This window comes from Rutilus rutilus (genome assembly GCF_951802725.1).
Source record: "Rutilus rutilus genome assembly, chromosome: 10".
NCBI classification, from domain to species: Eukaryota; Metazoa; Chordata; class Actinopteri; order Cypriniformes; family Leuciscidae; genus Rutilus; species Rutilus rutilus.
The window spans coordinates 2,292,167-2,312,625 of NC_140215.1; the positions used below are offsets into that span (position 1 = coordinate 2,292,167).

Sequence of the window (20,459 nt, forward strand, 5' to 3'; positions counted from 1 at the left end):
GGGGAAAAAAAGGAGGGGAGCCGGTTGGAAACGGGGGAAGTGCTGAACGTCGCCATGGCAACAAGAACCGTGATAAGCGGAGCTCCGGGTGTTAAAGCGTTTCACAGCCATATCTCTGTTTATGGAAACGCTACGGGACCAGCCAGCAGACACCGATCATCAAGCTGTGAAGCGCTTCTCCCACGGCACCGATCGCACGGTGCCAAAGCCAGCGAGATCTCAAGCTGTCTCCCGCTCGCAACCGCAGAGTAGCCTAAAACGGAGCGCAATCGGCGCAAGATAAAGTGCTGAAAATAAAGTTTTCCTGCTGATCACAACAGAAGGGCGTGAGATCAACAACACCTTGCGTTAATATGACAAATAAATGACAGCTTTAATGCAGAGTCGCATTGGATAAATGCATAAAGGCCCGTGCGCAACAAGGATGATAACTATAAGGGCCCATTCATAGTAGCCCATCTATGTGATCTACCGCAGGAGTATAATATATAAAACATAAAAAGTTCCAGGCTACATCACATTAATGCAAAACAGGCAAACAGGTTTCCAGAAACAGTAACAACTTTTACGCTTAAAGGTTCACTCCAAAAAATAAAATAATTCACTCACCCTTAAGCCATTGTAGGTGTGTAGGCCTATGACTTTCTTTAAGTCAAACACAATGGAGAATTTCTTTATGCCTTAAAATAGCTTGAATGTAACTCAACACCCTTGCCTTATTTAGTATGAATATGCAAAAGAGCCCCGCCTCCACTCACTCACTCACTCAGAGATCCACTGGTTGACGATCACACGTTGATCTGATTGGTTACAAGGTAGTTTGTGACGTCAGAAACACCAGCGATTTCAAAGTGTGTTTTTGAGACTGTCTTTGGTTCACTGCAGTTTTAAGGAGAAAATACTCAGCAATGCTGTCGACTTATGAATTTACACATGGTTTGTCTTAAAGCATATTAAAAACACCACATAGACATATAAACAACATTAAAAGCTAGATTTTCACCAAATCATATCCTAATATATTAAATCCTCCCCAAGAAAATGTGGATTTCTCTGATCTACATATGTGCATTTCAAGACATTTGAAGCCCAACATTTTTTTAATAACAATAGCTTTAAAACCATGTCAGTGGGAAGTAGATTATTTGTCAATACCTGCTCTCTCCTGTCTTCGTCTGTCAGTGTAGAAAGCAAACACAGGGTCAACTGATATTTCTGTTTTATACATCATTTTCTCAGACATGTTAATTTACTGAAGGCTACTAGAAAAGCTAGGTAACAAAGTTTATTAAATTCAATTTAGCCATTTCCACAAGGGTTTTGCTTAAAGGATATGACGCGTGAATCCATAACCTGGCTTGTAAAGCTTTACTTTTTTCTTTGTGAAGTTACATTTTAAGAGAAATCAAACTCAGACACGACTATTTTTGTCCCATTATTTTTTCTCATTTTAATGCTCTTATCAACATGGAAAAGTGGATCGGCTTGCTTTGTGCAAATGTTTTTTATTGAAAACAACATTGGCATATACTGTAGTGTTCAACTTCACACTAACATTCTCACTCGGAGCAAATAATCTCTCACACAATGTAACACTGTCCATCAATAAAAGGGTGAAAGAAATACTGACGAGGTCCTGATATTGACGAGGGGGCGGAGAATTCACATCAGCTGTGTGTGTGCTTGGCCATCAAGTGGTGTTTCAGACTGGACGCGCTGCGATGATAGCTCAGTTCACAACGACAGAACACACAGATCACTTTGGTCTTGTCAATTGAACCATTTGGCAACTTTTTAAAAGTAAACTTCCATTCAGAATCTTATTGGTATCCATTTCGGCGTCTTGCGCTCATCATTCATCCACTCAAAACGTAACGTTAAAGGGGGTCGCACACTGGACGAGAAGCGAAGCGCAGTGCCTCGTATTTAAAATTCGAACACATTATTCTCTATGAGTGTACACACACTGGCGGCGCCATTCTGCGTTTTTATTGCTGGCCATAAACTGAGAAAGTGCGCGTCCGATGTGCGATACAGGTTGTCCTAGACGCGGCTTCACGTCCACTCTTCGGCCGGCTCGCAAGCCCAAACAAGTGTGTGCGGCGTGGCTGTTGTTTTGTTTCCGGTCTAGCTAGATCCGGTGTGGTGTTGTAGTTTTACTAACGTTACTAGTTGTTGCAAAAGCATGTGAAAAAAACTACAAAGTTTGCTAGGCGATAAAAAAATTGACGCCGTTAAAATGGGTTTGCGTTAACGCCGTTAATAACGCATTTAACTGACAGCCCTAGTAGTAATGGCTCTAACAACGTTGTCAAAACGTTCACACGAATCTGTGAAAATGCTTAAAAATGGCGGATTCTGCTGCCAGGCCAGGCCAGTAGATGGCGATGTCACTTTGACTGAACATGCATGTGCATGACATCACCGTTTTCACAAATTCACGTTTTTGAAACGCGTTTTTTCCAGAGTTTGTTTTCAGGCCCTTAAAACGCTGTTGTCGAGTAAATGAGCGGCCAAAACACATAAAAAGTTTTCAGTTGAAAACGGTGTCGTGTAAACGCCCCCTCTGAGCGTTCCCCTCCCCCCGGCTGATGAACGAGAGCCAATCAGAATCCATCCTGTTTTAAAGAGCTCAAGAATTTAAAGCGACAGACGAAGTGCTTATAATAAACCTAACGACATCATCCAGCAAACCCTGATATAGTTATTGTTACCTTTCTTGCTTTGAATTAAAAATCAGGGTTTTTTTTCGCACAGAGGAACGATATCGTTGGAATTTGTTTTTCCCCCCAGATGATGAACCATAAAAACATTGACAGCCAATCAGAATCCATCCTTAATAATCAAAGTTGGTGTGGACGCTGATATAGTTGTCATTATATTTTATCCTTATCATTCTTTGTGTGAAAGTTTCTGGGGTCGTAAGACGTCATAGAGAGTTATTTATCAGCTGAAACAGAATCGCGACGCACTCGTCTGATCCGGAGCAGAAGTTCCTCAAACTAACATCCCGTATTAACGATCTAACGCCAGCATTCATTTAAAGCCCTTAATGCAATTAAAGCACCGCGAGCGGCACAAAGCGCTAATGAGGCAATGATCATGAAACGAGAACAACGACAATAACAAGTTTGGCTGGAAAGCCTAATTATGTTCAGACATTTTATTATTTTCATCAAGTCAAATGTGCGACTGAATTAGGACAGTCTTACAATGCAGATGATCATATTGGTTTGACATTTAGATCTGGTCAAATGCATGAGATAGATAATATCACAAGACTGACAATACATCATCAGACAGACTTCTACATTAATGTCATTAGCAGAAAGCGACTGACGTTCTGGCGAAGGAAAAAGCAGAAGCACAAGAGCGAATCGATACATAAACGTCTGAACGCACTCGACGTGATCTCACCTCTGATCCGAGACAGAAACCGATACAATGATGCTAAATGCTACATGATCTCAGCTTTTTTTAATTTACTACTACTAGTCAGTGAGTAACGTGTGTGTGTGTGTGTGTGTGTGTTCTGATGATGTTTCCTAAGGCGAAGCATTGAGTAGTCAATCTAAAGCTTTTCTCATCAAACACACAGTAGGGGAACTGATATTATTAGCATGTGTGAAAACCCACCAGATATAAAACCATTTTAACATCCAAGCGAAGGTGATGAGACCCTCAGAAGAGCAGTTGCCTTGAGGGCCGATCCAGAAACAGCCGTTTCCCGTGATTACATGTGCAATGTTTCAACTCTGTAAGAACAGCAGGAGACACCATTACCATTCGCCGATATCACTAAAGCCGTGTCCCATTTAACCAGCCCGTCCCGCACACGACGGATGCGCTCAGAAGAACGAGGTGTCGGATGAAAAGGCCCCGGCGAGCCTGAACTCGTCCCGCATGAGCACGCAGAAGAGGCGCTGGGGCAGGGCTTTGGAGAACGGCGCCGGTCGAGGAACGCAGGTCCGAAGGAGAATCTCCCGTCCAGCGGGGGGCGGAAAATCCGGAACCGCTTTCCTGTCATCCGTTCCTCCCAAACGTCCCGTTTCTTCCTCCATCGGAGCCAACAGGGCGGCCTGAACACATCAGCGCACAAAACACATCAGGCTTTTTCATAAAGGTTTTTTTTCTGAAAACAGATCTGCTTTATACCTGAATCGAATTTGTTTTATAATTGTAAGAAAAAACGTATTTTCTTGAACTTTGTCTCTTCTGTTTGTCCTGTGCCGCATGACCAGGTGATCGTTGTTGTGACTAACTGATTGTCACCTGTTTTTAAAATCTAAGCCATGAAAAAATAAAGGCTTTTTAGGAATGAATGAATGAATGAGGCATTTATAACTTTTTTCTTTTTACTTATAATTTTTATACTTAAAACGTATAATTTTTTTCTGAAACTAATTAATCAAGTGCCTTGTATTGTTTTTTCTTGTGAGTGGAATTATCCCTACACCCAGAGAGAGCCCCGAAATACTGAAGTTACACCCCCGTGCAGCACTTTTTGCATTCCTTGTATTTATTGTTTTATAATTGATTTGATTGTGCAAAATCGACACTGTTATTGAAATGAGCTGAATCAACATTGAGGGCCCTATTTTATCTAAGTGCATGGTCTAAAGTGCACTTAGAACGTGTCCGAATCCACTTTTGCTAGTTTAACAACGGGGAAAATGGTTGGTGCTCCCGGTGCATGGTCTAAAAGGGTTGTCCATATTCTCTTAATGAGTAATGAATGTGTTTTGTCCATATTCTCTTAATGAGTAATGAATGTGTTTTGTCCATATTCTCTTAATGAGTAATTGGTGTGTTTTGGGCGTAACGTGCAATAAACCAATCAGAGTCTCATCTCCCATTCCCTTTAAAAGCCAGTTGCGCTCGCGTCATGGCGGATTCGCTATTTACATGGCAGAATTTGCAAACGGAAAAACCTAACGCTTCTCTAGCGAGCAAACGGATCTGCTTGTGTGCTTGGTTAAAGCGAGACCATCTACAGGACAAAGTGTTGTGGACCCGCCTAAAAGTGCACATTACTAACGCGCTAAATATTTTCAAAAAATGTTGCATAAAAATATATAGTTATATATTATATATATATTTAGACCAGGTTTTTGTTGGTCAACAGTGCAGTCTATTTCAGTTGCCTCAAAATAGCAATGCTCCAACAATGCGTCAGAACACACTCCTTCATTTTCAGACCAGCAGCCCATGGGCGCACAAATGCATTAGCTATTTAAACGACGTGGCGCAGGACGTGAAAATGATAACTGCGTCGGGCTGAAACTAGCAAAAAACACTTGCGTCGCGTCTGGCACTGCATTGCACCGGGTGCATGATAGGGCCCTAAATCTTCTGTGTGAACGAAACCGAACTAGTTGTTAATTACGTAATTAAATGCGTGTGCAGTGCAAGAAAGTCACAGGGAAAGAGTCTTGACTCATTCGTGTTGCAAGATCTTGCTAGAAAAAAACAAGAACGACCTCACAATAAACTAAGATAAATCCAAAAGCTTTATATTTAAAACAAGTCCAAAATATCGCACGTTCCTATTTTATTTAACTGGATCGCTTTACGAGCCAAGATCACGCAACAAGCTCAAAAGCGCTTATAATAAGTGGACATGCACTTCCTCTGAGAAGCAGAAACAAAACACGACTTAAAGTTAAAATTGCAGAACATGACTAGCCGGTTTCAGACAAGGCTAAAGCTAGCCCCAGACTAAAATGCTTTTTTTTTAAACTGAAAGCAACTTGCACCGACAGATCTTAAAATACATCAGTGTCATTGTTTTGTCTCAAGATGCACACCAGTAATGTTTACATAAATGCCCTAATTGAACTAAGAACTAATCCTGGTTTAACCAAAGCCTTGTCTGGGAAACCAGGCCAACGAGTCTCTGGTCGCTGTATTATTAAACAATACTACCAAATATTGATGTGGTTCCCACTCTGTCAATCAACAAGGGGATTCACTCTCAAATTTTAATTCGGTGTCACTCCTACATCTTTAGTGTGGACGTGGCTAATCTGTGCTGCATAAAGTGCTGTATGCATAGAGGTAACATGTTTTTATAATAAGCTAAGCTGACAACGCTACATAAACCTATTTGTCTTTTACCAGAGAGTCAAGGAGCAACAAAGCCAAGACGCTTCTCAACAAATGCTCTCGGTGAGACTTAAATGAGCGTTTTGAGACTGCAGGAGTGAAGCAAATTGACACAATCTATTTTTTTTCCCTCGTACAGGAACAAATTCCACTAATTGCAAAGCTGATTGCAAATTAGCAAATGTCTGTTCACATCTCAGGGACTGAACGTGGCGAAAGAACGCTGAGAAAATGCACATTCTGGATTCAGATCGACCTATGATGTGATGTGAAAATCACTTTAACTCGTCGTGATGACAGTAACACAATTTACTACAGGGATGTTTTTTTGTTTAATCACACAACGAGGCATGAGCTAAAGCACGTGCACTAAAATGACACATGAAGAACATCACTAACTATCTCTACAGCACTGAGACGCGTCTATAAACAAACCTCCACGTCCATCAGGAAGCCCTGAATGCGCACAGAATGTGAACGGATCAAAGAGAGGATAAAAAAAAATCAAAAAGCAGCGATTAGTGACAGACGTTCAGATTCTACAGATTGTGTTCCTCATTGACATCAACATCCGTCTGAAACACTGCAATCAAATGTTTTTCTTGTTTAGTATTTCTGTCCTGTTTTCCAGTACAAATATCTAAACATTTACTTGTGAGGCAAAATGACTGAAGATATTAAGTCTTGTTTTCTGAAATCTGTCCAAATAAGGTGAGATTATGCTTAAAACAAGAATGCAAATGGGGTCAGAAAAATAATCTTGTTTTGCTTTTAAATTTAGATCATTTTTTGGACCCCAATGGCAGATATTGTTTCTTGTTTTCATCAAAAACTCATTTCGCTTTTTCAGTAAATGTATCTTGATTTAAGAATGTTTGCCCTGGAAAACAAGACAAAAATACTGAGGAAGAACATTATTGTTTTGTTTTTTGTTGTTGCAGTGAATGGTGGGGAATCGTATAGTGTCAGATGTTGCTGACTTTACCTCGTCACTGGAGTCGGCCAACTTGACAAGAGTGACAGACAAGCGGTGTTAGGAGAGAACAAACAAACAAACAAAAAAGATGAAGAAAAAGAACAACACAAAATACAAGGCCAAATAAGAGCACTTTTAAAAGTTCAGTCCATGCTGTGACGTGCGACGGTGAATCTCACCAAACCACTCAACACGTGCAGGTCGTATTTCAAGCAAAAAATCAAAAGGAGAAAATTGAATTTGCATTAAAAAAAAAGTCACTTTTTAAAACCATTACGATTATTGGTAGCAATATTTTAATGACAATTAAGCACAATTAAATGTCCAAATTATACATTATCACAGTGACTGTTCTGCCTTTAATTGACAAATGATTGTATTACAGTTAATGAGAATCATCATTAAGAATAATGCGAGAGTGGGGGAATGTGGTTAGTTGTCATGACAATAAAATGCTACAAAAAAAAACGTAATGGTTCTATACGCTTGGTTTTCTTTAAGCAAAATACAATGTCTTTTCTTTTGATTTTGGGTTGAAATCCGACGACAAGATTCGTCCCTGAAGAGGAAAGAGTACAAAATGGTCTAAACATGAGTATAAACATCAATATAACGTTCCTTCAGAATGTTATTCCTATAAAAATAAATCAAATATTAATAAAGAATCTGATTGGTCGATCGGTGCAGTAATGCTTTGGATGAGTCCGGGTCACGGCACCACATTCTCTGTTCATTGGTGACACACTGGAAACATCCAAAACATGATAAATCAGAGCAATCAGTGCATGCACATATCCATAAACACATGCAACAAAGTCTCTCCTCCTCTGTGAGGTCCGTCTCTCTCTCTCATTTCTCTTTCTTCCAGGAAATCTCACCTCATTTGAATCCCTGATTTCACATGATTTACATGGGGATGCTTGGGATAATTATTGCCTTTCTATTTGCAGCCTGGCAACACACAGGCTATAATTTAGTCCTCTCACACACACACACACACACACACACACACACACACACACACACACACACACACACACACACACACACACACACACACACACACACACACACACACACACACTGCAGACAGAGGAGAGGGGAGGGGGGCTAACTGAGCGAGAGTTTCAGGCAAACAAACTCAATTTCAAACATTTCTCACTTAAAAGAAAACTTGTGAGCACAGACGTCTGAAGCTCACCTTCGAGAACCACACCGGCTGACATTTCAACGCTCATATCGCATTTTCGGCCTGTTTAACTTTAAGTAGCTGAGAATTACAATTTACACTGGGACCATTAGGCACAACTGCATCCTGGGAATGACGACGACACAAATGGAAGTGACTAATATTAAGAACTAACGGGGGGGAAATGAATGTCCCTCTCTGAGGCTTCAGGTGAATCTCATGGAAACGCCTCAAAATCGAAAGAAAAATGAACGCATTATATTTTGCATTAAAAAATAAAAATACAAATAAAAAGCCGTTTTAATTGATTTACAGGTCAGATTTTACAGTGAAATCAGTAACACTTTACAATAAGGTTAACATTAGTAAATGTATTAACTAGCACGAACTAACAATGAGCAATACATTTGTTACTTATTAGTCTTTATTAATGTTAGCTATAAAAATACAGCTATTCATTGTTTGTTCATGTTAGTTCACAGCGCATTAACTAATGTTAACAAGCAAAACCTTTGATTTTAATAACGTATTAGTAAATGTTGAAATTAATATTAACTAAGCTGAATAAATCCTGTTGTTCATTCTTGGTTCATGTTAACTAAGGTAGTTAGGTAATGTTAACTAATGAACCTTATTGTAAATTGTTACCTTGAAATCAATTGAAATCAACCACTTTCACGGCATAAATGTCTTTGTGAGATTGACCAGCTAACAGTTAGCACACTGATGAGTGACCGATGCTAGTGGCACTAACTAAACCACTACTAACACAAACACAAGACTAATGCGAGGACAGACTTTAGAGCCGTTCATCAAACACGCTGTTTAACCGGCACTCTCTATAATAATCTTTTTTTAAACAAATCACTCGCCCGGCGTGTTTAATTACCTCTGTGTCACATTAAAGCTCTAAATGAAACTAAGACATCTGCTGCGTTTCATTAATTTAGCTAATTATGACAAACAGAAAAACAGATTTTTAAATGTATTTTTTAAACCCATGGCTCTTCTTGCTGTTAAAGTCGCTTTGAGACCTTATGATGTGAACGAGTCCGGCTCCGTCTCACAGATATGAAGCGTTCGTACAATTATTAAAGGGACGGTTCAGAGTGAAATCAACCTAGGGTCCTTTGCACCATGACCTCGAGCCAAACACCCCCCAGGAGCCTTTATTCCCTTGGTCGAACATTATTAAAGTTAGAGCTTATTTAGAGATATCAGCCAGATGGTTTAGTGCAGGCGCTAATGGATCCAAGGCTGTATCTGGTAAATTACCGCACTAATAATGCCCAGAATGGCACCAAACTTCTACAGTCGTACAAATAGCTTCTGTACTCATAAAACGAGGCATTGGAAAGTTTGTAAGTACATCAGGAGTTTATTTAAATAACACTTGCCTGACGGCTAATGCTACCGCTAACCCGGATGTCGACGTCACTTCCGTGGTTTGAGAAAAGCCTGTAAAAGTCCTGCAGAAAGCGATCATAAGGATGTAGTGTAACGACGCCCAGCTCCAGGAATGCACTAATATTTTGTTGGTAGTGCCAGTTTATAACAATTATTAGTTAACACTAAGTTGTCAACACTTCGGAAAAAATCTATTTCTATGGAGTGTTAAATTCACTAGCTTTTCCCTTACACTTGTGTGTTTTGCAAAGGACTTTTACGGGCTTTTCCCAAACCACTGAAGTGACATCGGTGTCCGGGTTAGCGGTAGCATTAGCCGTCAGGCAAGTGTTATTTAAATAAACTCCTGATGTACTTACAAACTTTCCAATACCTCGTTTTATGAGTCCAGAACCTGTTTGTGCTACTGTAGAAGTTTGGTGCCATTCTGGGCATTATTAGTGCGGTAATTTACGGGATACAGCCTTGGATCCATTAGCGCCTGCACTAAACCATCCGGCTGATATCTCTAAATAAGCTCTAACTTTAATAATGTTCAACCAAGGGAATAAAGGCTTCTGGGGGGTGTTTGGCTCGAGGTCATGGTGCAAAGGACCCTAGGTTGATATCACTCCGACAGCTGACGTCTCGGTAACACTTTACTATAAGGTTACATTTGTTAACTACATTAATTAACATAAACTAATAATGAAAAAAGCATTTATTAATCTTAATGTTAATTTCAACATTCAAGTTGTGTCTGTTTATATTATTTAATGACCTAAGAGTTGTATTTTTATAATATTATAACACATATCATTGTTAATGTTAGTTAATGCATTAACTAATGGGACCTTATTGCAAAGTGTTACTAACATTAGTAACCTCAAGAACAGAATTATACATTCACATTTAAAGCACTTGGCAGATGCTTTTATCAAAAGCAAGCACGGATGCACATTGCACAATATTAGATTAGAGCTGATATCCAGTATTTTCCGACTCATTTTGGTCGATTTTGGCCCAATGTTTCTGAGAAGAGAGAATCCAGTCCATGATTACAATAAAACATAAAACCCTTGATCGGGCGTGTGTGTGTGTGTGTGTGTGTGTGTGTTTACCCGCTGAGAACTGACGAAGAGCTTATGTATGATGCTTCCAGCAGGACCTCGACCTGCACCGACCACACACACCTCAGGCTCCTCCAGCAAACAGCTCACAAACCTGAGAGACAGACAGGAATAATGGTATAATGTGAGACAGTGACTGTACAGTACAGGTAGAGGATGCCAGAGTGTTTAGATGAAGGAAGGAAGAGGAATATTTATCATGTTCATAGTCGCCTGAGAAATGATGCCATAATACAGAGAAGAACAACTACGCCTGTGTCTGTCTGTGTGTGTGTGTGTGTGAATTCAGCCTGTTCAACACAATCACACACACACACACACCTGCACTGAACTGTCTTTGTTCCTGCGGGCAGCTCCGGGTCTCATCTTAATGAGGCCGGTGTGTCTGTCTTGGACCGGCCTGCTGTGGCCCCGAGCGGCCCCTGGGAACTAACGAGTACCAGGAGACTCAGCTGACATGCCCCTGTCAGACTGACAGCACAAGCTCCACCCCTCCTGCGCAACACCACTCCGCCCCCTTTGAATGATACGGCTCCGCCCGCTTCAGCATGACATTACCATAGACTGTAAAAAAATATGGACGTAGTGTCCGTGACGTCACCCGTAGGTTTCTGAAGACCGTTTTTGAAGCCTAAAGTGGGCGTGGCCGACCGTCGCCATCTTGGCAGCGCGTCACTCCCGGATTTATTTATTTTTACAGTCAGGCAATGAGCTGAGGTAAAGTGACGGCTAACAAACAGCAGACAAACGGCTAATAATGACTAATGACCACAGCAGCGGGAATCCACCTGTCACTCAAAAGTGGACACCCTTAATTATGCAGAAATTTTAAGGCTTAATATAATTTAAACGGATGAGTTATAAAAAAATGCACCCCCCTCACAGTTGTCATGAAGGGCACAATTAGCTGTATAGACCAAAGCCACATACAGACACCAGGCTGTAAACACGTTTTTTTCTGCTGTAAAATTTGGCATTTTAACATGGGGGAGATGCAGATTTGACTCACTTTTGACACCAGCCTCAAGCGGCCAGTCAACGAATTGCAGTTTAACTCACTTCCGTGTTGGTTTCAAGAGAGAGACGGAGAGGTTGCCGCTTGGACATTACTCTGCACCTTCTGCTCAACAAGACTTCACCCTCCTGCTCGACATAGCTCTGCCCCCCCACTCAACAAGACTCCACCCTCCTGCTCGACATAGCTCTGCCCCCCCACTCAACAAGACTCCACCCTCCTGCTCGATATAGCTCCGCCCACCTCAAAATAGCTCCACCAATCTTGCTCAACATGACTCCACCCTTCTGCTTGATATAGCTTCGCCTCTCACATTTGAAACGGCTCCGCCCCTCCTGCTCAACATGACTCCACCCTCCTGCTCTATATAGCTCCGCCCCTCAATACAGCTCCACCCAACTTGCTCAACATGACTCCACCCTCTTGGTAGATATGGCTCCGCCCCTCACACTCAGTACAGTTCCACCTCTCTTGCTTGACACGGCTCCGCCCCTCCTGCTCGATATACCACCCCCCTCAATATGGCTCCACCCCTCTTGATCAGAGTGACTCCTCCCTCCTTCATCTGGCTCCGCCCTCCTGCTCGACACTTCTCATTCACTGTTACAAACCTGTATGACTTACTTTCTTCTACTGAACATAAAAGAAGATATTTGGAAAACCAAACAACATTTCTCAAAATATCTTCTTATAGAAGATAGAAAGCCATACCGGTCTGGAGTAACACGAGTAAATGAGAGATTGCTATATCAACCAGGAGGGTGGAGTCATGTTGAATAAGGGGGCGGAGCTATATCAACCAGGAAAGTGGAGTCATGTCGAGTAAGGGGGCGGAGCTATATCAACCAGGAGGGTGGAGTCATGTTGAGTAAAGGGGCGGAGCTAAATCAACCAGGAGGGTGGAGTCATGTTGAGTAAAGGGGCAGAGCTATATCAACCAGGAGGGTGGAGTCATGTTGAGTAAAGGGGCAGAGCTATATCAACCAGGAGGGTGGAGTCATGTTGAATAAGGGGGCGGAGCTATATCAACCAGGAAAGTGGAGTCATGTCAAGTAAGGGGGCGGAGCTATATCAACCAGGAGGGTGGAGTCATGTTGAGTAAAGGGGCAGAGCTATATCAACCAGGAGGGTGGAGTCATGTTGAATAAGGGGGCGGAGCTATATCAACCAGGAAAGTGGAGTCATGTCGAGTAAGAGGGCGGAGCTATATCAACCAGGAGGGTGGAGTCATGTTGAGTAAAGGGGCAGAGCTATATCAACCAGGAGGGTGGAGTCATGTTGAGTAAAGGGGCAGAGCTATATCAACCAGAAGGGTGGAGTCATGTTGAATAAGGGGGCGGAGCTAAATCAACCAGGAAAGTAGACTCATTTCGAGTAAGAGGGCGGAGCTATATCAACCAGGAGGGTGGAGTCATGTTGAGTAAAGGGGCAGAGCTATATCAACCAGGAGGGTGGAGTCATAAACAGAGGCAGGTTTTTCTGAACAAAAATTAGAAACTGCTTTTACTCCATCAGTGTGTTTCCTTTTTTGACATCTGCAAGGCATATCGGCAGATATGGGGCTGATGCCGCTAAATAAATTTTAAGCCATTTTTAGCCGATTCTCATGACATGTTGATAATATTGTGCATCTGTAAAAGTGACTTGCATTGTCTGAGCATCAGTATGGTGAAACTTAACAGACTTTACCTCTCCAGCTCGTCACCATCTTCCTCCCGCTCTCCTTTAGTGATGCCAAACTTGGCCTTGAGCGAGCGTGCGATTGCAACGACAGCCTCCACCGCGCTCATCTGATTAATAACCTCCTGACAACACAGAGCAGACACACGTTCACAATGCGAGCGTAGAAGCGGCCTGATAGGCAAGGCAAAGCAAGTTTATTTTTATAAAGCACATTTCATACACTATGGTAATTCCAATATGGTAACAATATGGTAATCATACACATGGTGTTTTTATGTGATGTTTGTTTTTATGCTGCTGATTGTACAGCACTTTGGTCTGCAGGTGCAGTTGTAAAGTGCTTTATTAATAAAATAAAGTTCAAAGTAAAGTAATTCAAAGTGCTGTACACACAAAGGAATTAATATAATCACAAAATAAAAGCAAGGAAAATTAAAACAGTTATAGAAGGAATTAAAAGAGATATAAAGATGTTACAGTTATAAAAGGAACTAAAAGAGTAAAAAGATGATACATGGATAAATTTCTCGTCTGGCAAAACACTGGTGTATCATATTTTCACATGGTACGCCATTTTGTAGTATAAATAGCGCGAGTAGTGCGTTCTCATTGCAAATTCTAATAGTGTATGATGCATAGTGCATAAGTGCATAGTGCATAAGTGCATAGTGTATAAGTGCATAGTGTATAAGTGCATAGCGAGAGCTTGGAGCCAGAAGGGCGTAAGTGGCTTTTGACAAACTTTACAGGAGAGACAAAACTAAATTTTGACCACACTTCAATCACCTGTATTATTAACCTTAAACCACAAACATTGTAACCACAGTCATACTTACATGAATGAGTATTTAAGCAATAAACTTATGGCATATTAACATTCTAAAACATTCTAAAACATTTTAAAATAAAAAAAATATGGCAAAAACGTCAAGTCTTCTATGGACATATTGGGCGTATCTGCTGAACAATGCAGAAAATAACTGGTCAAAAGGGGAATTGATTGAATAATTAACACTTGAACAAGTAATTAATTTTCATTTAACTCATTAATTAATTAATTAATTAATTTTTCATTTCACTTTTCCATTCTGGGCATCTGCTGAACAGTACAGACTGTAATAAAAGTCACTGGACTTGCTAAACACACTTCTGATTGGAAATTCATGAGTTCAATTTATTTCATTACATTCATTCATTTTTTTTATTTTTTTATACTCTATACAATTGACAGTTCTCTCGTGTTCTTTTTACTCATTTCACTTTTCTTTTTTGTTCAACCATTTCAATTACTCTGTGAGTCTATTCATTGACCACATCCAAAGAATCATGTCGCGCCTTATTTGCTTTTCTGTTCACTAGTTTTAGTTCTACTCACTGTCCACTGTCAGAGCATTGTAGAACTCTGCGTATGTGTGAGGAATACCCTCACCTACATGTATTTTTCAGAGCCAGAAGGGCATAAGTGTGGACTTACGCCCTTCTGGCCCCAAACATTACTCACACTTTTGTGTTAGGTCTTTATTGTTTTGTTGCTTTATTCAATACAGTTTGATCTCAGATAGGTCTTTTTGGCACCATTGGATAGAGCTCATTGAGACCTTTATTTTGATATCAATAACTCATATTCGCCCAAAATGCCACTTATGCCCCTCTGGCTCATAGTGCATAAGTGCATAGTGCATAAGTGCATAGTGTGTCATTTGGGACACAGCTACTGTGTCTAATAGTGTGACGTGACCCTCACCTCCAGTTTCTTGAAGTCGGGACTGGGGTGACGCAGAAGTTTACTGGCGTGAGACGTGAGATGCTGGAGAGCCTTGCGCACGGACGGGATGTCTTCGGTAGACTCTGGAAGAACATTCACCTCATGTTTAGGGACATCAGAGACACTATAGAAACTGTGTGCAGCTGTAATGGTTTCACACAAACCTTCCTCCTTGATTTTGAGAAGAGCAGCGTGTAGGACACAGGGCAGCAGATGCCTCGTCAGATCAGACGCTTTCTGCACCGAGAGGTAGTGCAGCACCTACACACACACACACACGGTTACATAAGACAGTCTGTTTATGCCAATATTTTCTCTTTCAGATAGGCAATTATAATGTCCAGTACCAATGATAATTAACATATACCATAAACTGCTTGTAGAGTTAAGGTTCTTGCACACTGAGTCCGAAATTTTCGCACGTTAATAAATAAATACGACCTCACATTGTGTCAATCACGTTTACACACTGCCTCCGAAACTTTGCCGTCTCTTTTTTTCTGTACCCACTCCGAAGTCTGAAGTCTTTTGCATTTTACGACGGGTGAATCTCCAGTTGGTGATCGTCGTTTGAACCTTTCTGGATCCGCCATCAAATTGCTAAGTTTAATTATATGAAGTGCTGTGAGAAAAGTCTATAAATCTCCACCTCCAGCATCCTCACACTCACAGCCTACTAGCCGAGACTCTTCTTTATGTGGAAAGATGTGACGGAATGACGCAAAGACATGCTCGAATTTCCCGAATTTCCATTTGAATGTAATGTTTCTCATTTTAAATGTAATTTAAAGCAATTTAATCGTTAATTTTTTTTTAACGCCGCTTCTGATTGTACATTCAAATGTAAGCATTACTGATGCAGTTGGGAAGGTTTAGCCTTTACAGCCTCAGTGTGTGTGTGTGTGTGTGTGTGTGTGTGTGTGTGTGTGTGTTTTAGCGCTGCACCGCTGCCCTTGTGAGACGCTTGCCTTCAGGCCGTCCTACACACACCGCAGAAAACATGCACGACTGTCATTGGCCAGGACACATTACTGGAGCAAAACACAGTAGAGGAAATTAAATCAGCAAATGAATTCAGTGTAAATCCTGCAGCTTCCCCACAAGGGCTCGACAGACGGTTGAAGGACAGAAAGAGACGCGACCTTCACGGATGCCAGCGTTCTCCTGAACTCCCTTTCAACTTTCCAAGCCGAGTCCCGTGACGACACCTTGCATTTCAACCCACTTCCAGCACAACTGCCGTCTGATTGGCTGGTTTGAAGATTGCATGGGACACGCTGACGGGCGAGTGTGTTTTTATAGCTTTCAAGTCTCTTTTAAAAACCTGCCTGTTCTCTTTAGCATATTGATTCTTGTTGGTTTTTCTTCATTTATATCTGAGTTCTGATTTCTGTTTTGGTTCTCCTGTTTTATGGTAACTCTGAGCTATGTTGCTCTTATTGTTTGTTATGCATGTTATATCTTCTTGAGGGTGAAATAATGACAGAGAATGATTATGTTTCCCGCAAAAAGCTTGAAATGAACGTGTCATATTAATCCAACACACACACATAACAAAAGCAGATCAGGCTCATAATGATCCTGGACCGAGACCATGTGAACCTGGACTCTTACGCGGAGATGATAACGTTTTTAAAACAAATTTAACGCTTGCACCGTGGAACCTATTCCAAGGTTTGCGTCCTCGAGCCGCCAGACACTGTTGTTGTGTGAATGAGCGGTCGGAGTGCATTAAAGGATTAGTTCACTTTCAAAAAATGTTTTGCTGATAATTTACTCACCCCGATGTCATCCAAGATATCCATGTCTTTCTTTCTTCAGTCGAAAAGAAATTAAGGTTTTTGAGGAAAACATTCCAGGGTTTTTCTCCATATAATGGACTTCAGTGGCAACCAACGGTTTGAAGGTTGAAATGTTCGTCTCAATGCAGCTTCAAAGTCTCGACACGATCCCAGTCGAGAAATAAGAGTCTTATCTAGCGAAACGATCTGTCATTTTCTAAAAAAAAGGTCATGCGTCACGTCATCTATTAAAGTTATTTGTCTGTGTACTCCGGTTCAGAAAGGTAGGGAAGGGACGAAAAATTTCATCTCATTTTCTCCTCCAACTTCAAAATCGTCCGACATCTTCGTTTTAATTTATTATTATTATTATTATTTTTATTTTTTCCGTGACCTTTCCAACGTGATGACGTAATACAGAGCATCTCAGAGATGGTACAAGACGAGCATTTGTGGTTAAAAAGTATATACATATATTATTATTTTTTTTGTGTGAAAATGACGGATCGTTTCGCGAGATAAGACCCTTATTTCTCGACTGGGATCGTGTCGAGACTTTGAAGCTGCATTGAGACGGACATTTGAATCTTCTTTGAACATTGGTATAGTTGGTTGCCATTGAAGTCCATTCTGTGTAGAAAAATCCTGGAATGTTTTCCTCAAAAACCTTCATTTCTTTTCGACTGAAGAAAGAAAGACATGGATATCTTGGATGACATCGGGGTGAGTAAATGATCAGCAAAAATTTTTTTGAAAGTGAACTAATCCTATAAGGGTTTTCTATGTTAGGGTTAGAATGGTGTCATGTTAGCGGCCCCTAAGTTAATAACTAATGATCTTTGCAACGGACGTGAATCAATCAATCATAACTTTAGCTGGACAATAACTTTATTCTAGATCTGCTGTAAAGCCAAAACAATCTCTTTTACTTTAATTTCCTATTATCACTGTAAAGCCGCTTTGAAACAATCTATATTGTTAAAACAGGGTTCCCACACCTTGGTTAACTTCAAATTCAAGGACCTTTCAAGGACTTTCCAGGTCCAATACCCTCACATTCAAGGACTTAATATGGGGACACATTTGTTATGTCCAACAACAAACGTTGAGGTTCCATCATAGTAGTTTTGTGCGTGCGTGAACGTCATGGCAACATACAACACAAAGTACCTCATGTGGGAAACATTTAACGTAACGCGTAAATAAGCGTAACTAACGCAAATCAAGCAAGCTAGTGCGCATAGGCCACGAAGTGTTGGCGAAATAACACATTAGCGGACTGGAGGGAATAATATGGAATTTTTTAATTCCATAAAATAAATTCAAGCACTTTCAAGAACCTGTATATATATATATATATGTATGTGTGTATTTGCAAAAACTTTCCAGGGCCTTGAATTGTTATTTTTTTCTTCACAACCTTTCAAGGATTTCAAGGACCCGTGGGAACCCTGTTGAAAGCGCTATATAAATGAAGGTGACTTGACTTGACTCGAGGTTCTGACCTTCTCAGCCTCTTTGGTGTCATCAAACAGCCTCTTCTGTCGGCGTGCCGGAGTGGCTTTGGCCGTTTCCCAGGCTTCAACCCACATGTTGCCCGGGATCTTCATGCGGGCGCTTAGGTCGCCCCGAATGACCGTCTGGCCCGTCTCATCACTCACCTCCTCCTCCACGTAATCTCTCGGGGAATACCAGCGCACAAAATCCTCCAGGGAACAGCCTGGATTCGCTGCCTGTGGACACACACACACACACACCTTGAGTTTAATGTCACACCTGAATTTAAGAAATGTTTGGGTCACATTTAGGACCGTCTAGGCAATTGCTGAGGTGTTTTGTGTGGTTTAAACATCCAGTCAAACCAAAATGTATTCAGACACCTTCAACATTTCTCACATTATCACAGTTTATTCGCTATAGTTTAGAAAATGGTAATAAAATATGATCAAATCAGTTGATATTTCACTGGTTTTGTCCGTCCTTCTGTTAGACTGTCTCACACATTAATTATGTTGAATATCTGTCAGCTGTTAAATTTAACTACACAATTAGATAATACCAGTTTAGCTCAACCAATCACCAAGCAATGCTTCATTCTGTTCAGTCTGTGTGTAAAAATGTCGCATTAGCAATTAAAGAAAAAACACTTTAGCAAAACATGGTCAGAACAAAGTGTCTGAACAATATTTGGTAACAAATTTGTATACATTAGTCCACTGTATGAAGAATTCTTGGGTATAATATGTCACAGTTTACTTTATTTTGTTATCCTCACTAGCATAAATGAACTAGTGTCCTGCATACACTAGTAAAAAAATATAAAAAATTATATCTGGTGTCTGAATAATGTTTAGTATTTTTTCCTAAAACAAAAAATTTGTTTGTATCGTCTCGCAATAATGATACATACACATACAAATACATACGTACATGTGCAGACAAAAAAATAGGCAGAAAGCCTCTGAATAAAGCATGTAATTGACTGTTTTTATTAGTGCAGTCCTTCAGCCCTGAGCTGCGACTACAGCGATTCATCACACGTTTCTATTGTGAATGAGCTGGAGACAAATTCCAGCCGCAAACTTTCTCAGGATGACCTTTCTGTCACTCGCTGCATGCTTTCATACTCGATAATTACTGAGACACACGAACAAGACATAATGATGCAGCAAGTTTCAGCGAGGCTTTGAGACTTGCAGACAGATACACGTTTAATCCCAAATGCATTTCATGTCAGACCTCGAACTGTGGAAGAAAACGACAGGAGTTTTAACTAAAGCTCAGTCGATGGAGGCGTCGTGTTTTGCTTATGTTTGGACAGGCTCCGTCACAGAGCAGCTCTTGCAGTGTTGCCATGTCCACTTGTTATAAGTGTTTTTGGGCTTGTTGTTTAAAGGCCCATTGAAGTGCTTTGAAACACACAGCATTATTCAATTTGTTGATGTAATTTCCACTGAAACAGGAAGACAGAGCGGAACATATGTGACCCTGGACCACAAAACCAGTCACATGGGTAATTTTTTTCTAAATTGAGATTTATACATCATCTGAAAGTTGAATAAATAAGCTTTCCATTGATGTATGGTTTGGTAGGTAATAATAGGGCAATATTTGGCCGAGACACAACTATTGAAAATCTGGAATCTGAGGGTGCAGAAAATATCGAAACATTGAGAAAATCTCCTTTAAAGTTGTTCATTTATGTGTGCGATTGTGCTGCATTCACTCACAAAAATAAATGTTTTATATATTTACGGTAGGAAATGTACAAAATATCTTCATGGAACATGATCTTTACTTAATATCCTAATGATTTTTGGCATAAAAGAAAAATCAATAATTTTGACCCATACAATGTATTGTTGGCTATTGCCACAGATATACCAGTGCTAATCGCCTCCATATCGCTTTAAAATACAGCATTCTGTG

At 40.6% G+C, this 20,459-nt stretch overlaps 1 protein-coding gene across 1 annotated transcript in view; it reads right to left on the reverse strand.

Moving 5' to 3' along the window:
• Window positions 1-1,354: 1,354 nt before the first annotated feature.
• rab3gap1 (RAB3 GTPase activating protein subunit 1) overlaps window positions 1,355-20,459 on the reverse strand; it is a 53,256-nt gene continuing 34,151 nt past the window's right edge. The window contains exons 19-24 of the mRNA XM_084420430.1: window positions 18,536-18,763; window positions 15,414-15,510; window positions 15,229-15,332; window positions 13,491-13,606; window positions 10,778-10,880; window positions 1,355-4,079 (exon numbers count right to left, since the gene is read on the reverse strand). Coding sequence (XP_084276556.1) covers window positions 3,849-4,079; window positions 10,778-10,880; window positions 13,491-13,606; window positions 15,229-15,332; window positions 15,414-15,510; window positions 18,536-18,763 — 879 coding nt within the window. The 3' untranslated portion in view covers window positions 1,355-3,848. The remainder of the gene's footprint in view (window positions 4,080-10,777; window positions 10,881-13,490; window positions 13,607-15,228; window positions 15,333-15,413; window positions 15,511-18,535; window positions 18,764-20,459) is intronic.